Source organism: Loxodonta africana, chromosome 15, assembly GCF_030014295.1.
Source record: "Loxodonta africana isolate mLoxAfr1 chromosome 15, mLoxAfr1.hap2, whole genome shotgun sequence".
NCBI lineage: Eukaryota > Metazoa > Chordata > Mammalia > Proboscidea > Elephantidae > Loxodonta > Loxodonta africana.
The window spans coordinates 64,072,409-64,077,606 of record NC_087356.1 but is presented as its reverse complement, the minus strand read 5'-3'; the positions used below and the strand labels follow the sequence as shown (position 1 = coordinate 64,077,606).

Here is a 5,198-nt window from a genome sequence, read left to right as displayed (position 1 = left end):
TAAGAGAAATCTATGTCTGTGCTGTCTGTTCTTTTCTTACCCTCACCTTAAGCCTCTCTTCCCTCTCTCTCTCTTTCTCTCTCTCTCTCTCTCTCTCTCACACACACAAACAGCTGAGCTCTGTTATATGGCTAGTGAGTTACACCCAGCACGCTGAATTCAGAGAAGAATTTATCTGGGCAGAATATAAAGAAAGACTTTCTACATTTTCCTAAGATTACCACTCTGGGTTTCACTATATGAAACTCCTGCCACATTGACACGATTCAGTAGGACTTGTGAGGCACCACATCCTTCCTTCTTTTCAGTTATGTTTTAAATTGTTTCTGTGCACTAGAATAGGAATCCCCAGCTAGAAACTTTCTTTACTTGTTTGATGTTGTAAGTTCCTCAGTGCTTTTTTCCCCTTATCTCTCATTTTCTGTAATTCTCAGAATGATAATTGGGAACAACTTCCTACCCTTGATCTCTTCCGTATTTTACTTTTTAATCAACAGCAGCCCCTCAGAAACACACACAGATCACAATCCACCTACAAGTTATGCTTCGCTGTAAGGGTTATACCTCTCATAGCTCCATTTCAATATTCTGAAGGCGTGGGGACTGAAAATAGTTTCTCCAGTCAAAAAGTTTAGAGACAGGTAGAAATTTTGATCCAATTAACATCATCCCTTCTCAAACACAACCTTTAACTCAACCCATATTTCTCTGTGCACCCTCAGAATTAATATATTCAATATATTCTCCTTTATTTATTTTCATTTCCATCCTGTAAAATCTTGTTTGTCTAATACATAGAATACTTCTAAGATTGTATTGATTCTCAGAAGTTCTCATTAACTGAATATCTCCAAAAATGTCTCATTCTCAAGTAAAATATATATATTTCATAAATAGCAATAAATTCCTCTGGAAGAGAAAGAAATTAAACAGACCTCACAATTTTTCGTCTGGCTCATTTTCTCTTGTTCCCTATGAGAATCCCCATTGTGAGGGTGACTACCTTCCCCCAACTGCCTTCCTCAGTGCACTCTTCACATCTTTGTTCCTCAGGCTATAGATCAAGGGATTCAGCATGGGAATCACTGTGGTGTAAAACACTGAGGATACTTTCTCCTGTTCCATAGTATTGCTAGAAGGAGGCTTGAAATACATGAATGTTATAGACCCAAAAAAGATCCCCACGGCCATGAGATGGGAGCTGCAAGTGCCAAGGGCTTTGGACCGGCCCTCAGTGGAGCGAATACGAAGGATACTGGAAAGAATGAAAGCATAAGAGACAAGAACTGCCAGGGTAGGTGCTAAGGCATTAATGCCTCCAATAACAAATAGTAGAATCTCATTGCTGTGGGTACTGGAGCAAGAGAGAGTCAACAGAGGGATAACATCACAAAAATAATGACTGACAATATGAGGCCCACAAAAGAACAACATTGACATGCGGGTGGTATAGACTGTGGCCCCAAACAAACCCAGTGAATATACCACAACCATCATTATGGAACAGGCCCTATGGCACATGATGGTATTGTAAAGCAGTGGGCTACAGATAGCAACATAGCGGTCATATGCCATGGCTGTCAGAAGGTAGCCTTCTGCAATTACAAAAATAAGGAAGAAATAAAGCTGAGCCATGCACTCCAGAAAGGAGATGACGTTCTTTTCTGATACAAAGTTCACTAACATCTTAGGGGTAATGACAGAGGAGTAACAGAGATCAATAAATGACAAATGACTGAGAAAGTAATACATTGGAGAGTGAAGATGAGTGGTGATAGAAATTAAAATGATCATGCCCAGGTTTCCCACCACTGAGATCACATATATTCCAAGGAACAGGAGGAAAAGTGGCAGTTGGAGCTCTGGGTTATTTGTTAACCCCTCAAGGATAAACTCAGTCACTGAGGAATGGTTGAAAGTGGTCATTCCTTGAAAAAAAGATTATCTGTAGGAAGGAAGAAAAGAGGGACATTAGAGTTATTTTTTGAATCTCAAAGCAGAATTATACACCCTGTCTCAGTTGGTTCCATCCTTGCTAGCCTCACCTGTCCCATGACTCTTTGCCTTCCATAAAGACCCTGAGGATAACCCAGAGCCTTGGTTCTATCCAACACTGCTGAATGCTCCTCTTTAGGTCAGAGCCTTTTCTTTTTGTTTCCAACACTAAATCAATAACCAACTTACTTTGGGAGAAAACACAAACTTCCAGACCTAGGTAATTTCTCATTGATACCATATAAAAGGAGGCTGCTTACCCTATTGTTCTGGACGTATACTAGTAGAACACTCATGTTTGAGTTCATGTTTCAGTTCTCCAAGAGAGCTTTCTCTGTTGCAATATGACTGCCAATCTATTTCTGATGATATAAAAGTAGCCCATTTCAATTTCTCAACTTATCTACATGAGTCAACATAATTAGCACTTTCTGAAATTGGACACTTAGAAACATAGAAGAAGTCTGTAAAGAAACTGTGTGAGTGAAAGGACAAATTGTAGAAATGCCCCTAATTAATTCAGATTCTCATTTCTGTTCTCTGGATAGAAAACTTCAATGGGCCAGAATATCCTTCTTTTCAATGTGGATGTGGTTGACAGAAAATGAGGTGCTAAAGGTTGTTCTTAGACTGTAGTTTTAAAAACATGAATGGAGGAAAAAACCCACACGTAGAAGGATACATAGCTTGCTTTTAATTTATATTCAACTTGTGATCATTTTTCATGATCACAAATGAAAAGTCATTAAGATTTATTGCAGTATTTTTTCTTCTGTGTAACTTCCACAACATATTAAGGATGCTTTATGCGTGTGATGATTTAAAGGCTGAATTACATAAGAAGAAAGCCTTGTTTCTGGATTCATGGAATGAGATTATATTCTAAAGAGAAAGGAAGTCAGAGTTTCCAGGATGCAACTCTTAGTAGCCCCATTATTAATGACCACGTGATTGGACCACCTCCAGATTAATGCTCTGAAATTTTTCCAATGAGCTATAGGAATAACACTGAGAGCAGACATTTTTGTTGCTTATACAGAAGTCAACACTTCTTGAGTGACAGCAGGGAGAAAGGCTGAAGGAAATAAAGGCATGTGAAAAAGGGATGTAGAATTGGTACATTCTTGGTTGAGATCCTCCTAATGGATGCCACTGCTTTTTGATAGGCTTACACATAAACTGACTGTAAATTTATTTTCATAATCCCAAATAATCTCAAAATCATTACCACAGGGAATCGTTGTCCAGGGGTCAGAACTAGAGTAGGTACATCTCTCTGTGACTGTAGAGATATTCCTGCTGACTTTGGGGCTAAATTTGCTGATCTGCCAGAGTAAACAAAATCCAATAGATTATGCTTTGACAGAGCTCAAAAGATGGAGAAAGGCAAAAAATATACAGTAATGTTTCTCTTATGTGGAGACATTTGTATGATAAATTAAAATTTCAGTGTTACAATAACCTGTTACAAGTAAAATGCCTTTAAGAAAGCAAAACATGTGACACAATGTCCATTTTTTATAGTTTATTTACTCTTCAGTCTACAATGGTCCTCTCTTACTGCCACATCATTCTTTTTATTAAGAAATAATTTTAAGACAAGTGAAAGAGATCGAAATAAAAACTGTGAGTTTAAAAGGGGAGGGGAGACTGGAGAAAGTTGTTAAAGAAAGCTGATAGTAGTAGCAAGCTAGTAGCTGGAAGGTAGCATATAGTGAACAACAAGAAAACAGGCCTTCAAAAGACAGTTAAAAAAAAATAATAAACAATGCAAATTGCATAGATATCCAGGACTCCATATGTTTGAACATATGAAAGCTTATGTAAAAATATATATATATATATTTTAAAGCTATGTACATACCCGAAATTTCTCATATACATGATTCATGCTTTGTATCATTAAAAGATTATTTATTTTCAATATTTTCAATACAAAAAGGCAGGGGAATGTGAAACTCAATTTTTAAATTTCAAAGTAATTCAGTAGGAGGCAGAGCCAAGATGGAGGTATAGAAAGATGCTTCTGGCAAGCCATCTTTACAACAACGACCAGAAAAAACAAGTGAAATGAGTATATTTATGATAACCTAGGAGTCCTGAACATCAAAGGCAACCTTAGAAAACAAACTGATGGCGTGGGGAGGAAAAGACTGTTCAGAAGCAGAGAGGAGTTACCAGACCCGAATCACGGGGAGCCCTCAGGCACCATTCCCAGGGAGCAGTGGTGGTGGGCTGGCGCTATCATTCAGCCACAGTTCCCTCAGGAAGAAACAGCCAGCCACACAGCATACTCCCACCTCTGGAACCTGAGAAGAACAGCACTCTTGACAAAAGCTAAGTACTTGCATATATTTTACCATGCCCCCAACTCCCAAGGCGGTTTCAGCAGCTGACTTCCTTGGGCCTGAGATAGGCACTGTTGAGCATCTAAACCATCCACCCAGCCTTGGAGAAGGAATAAATTTGCAACTGGAGGGAAAGATAATTTGTCAGCTCCACTAATGGAGAGCTCAGGATGGAAGCGGCTCCTGTCTAGGCATAAACAGTCCACAGATTCTGAGTACCTTTCCCCTCTGCATGGACCTGTGAGGGGCTATTTCAGGATAATAAGCCCTTGTTGGCAGACTCCAACCATTTCAGCTGTGTGGCAGAGAGGTGGGCGATTGATGTTTGACATTGCTTTGCCTATTAAACAGGGTCCTCACCACCCCACATCAGGGGTTTAAGGACTGGTGGCTCCAATCAGGTCACCCAGTCACCCCCGATGGGGGTCCAAGGATAACTGGTACCTCCTAGTCCTTACAACCAAAACCATTACATAGTAGATAAAAACTACTTTATATGATGGGAAAGACAACATACAATACAGGAGAGGTCAGCACAACTGGACTAAACCAAAATCAAAGACGTTTTCTGAATAAACTGGATGCTTTGAATGCCAGTGTAGCAGGAGCGGGGTTTGAGGACCGTAGTTCCAGGGTACATCTAAGTCAATTGGCATAACGAAATCTATTAAGAAATCATTTTGCATCCCACTTTGGAGAGTGGCATATGAGGTTTTAAATGCTAGCAAGTGGCCATCTGAAATGCATCAATCGGTCTCAACCCACCTGGATCAAAGCAGAATGAAGAACACCAAGAACACAAGCTGGTTACGAGCCCAAGAGACAGAAAGGGCAACATAAACCAGAGACTACATC

General features: G+C 39.6%; 1 protein-coding gene across 1 annotated transcript; it reads right to left on the bottom strand.

Moving 5' to 3' along the window:
- Positions 1–999: 999 nt before the first annotated feature.
- LOC100664324 (olfactory receptor 8D2-like) lies at positions 1,000–1,960 on the bottom strand. Its single transcript, XM_064268348.1, has one exon. The coding sequence runs from the start codon at positions 1,924–1,926 to the stop codon at positions 1,000–1,002; it is 927 nt and encodes a 308-aa protein (XP_064124418.1). The 5' UTR covers positions 1,927–1,960.
- Between the last annotated feature and the right edge of the window lie 3,238 nt (positions 1,961–5,198).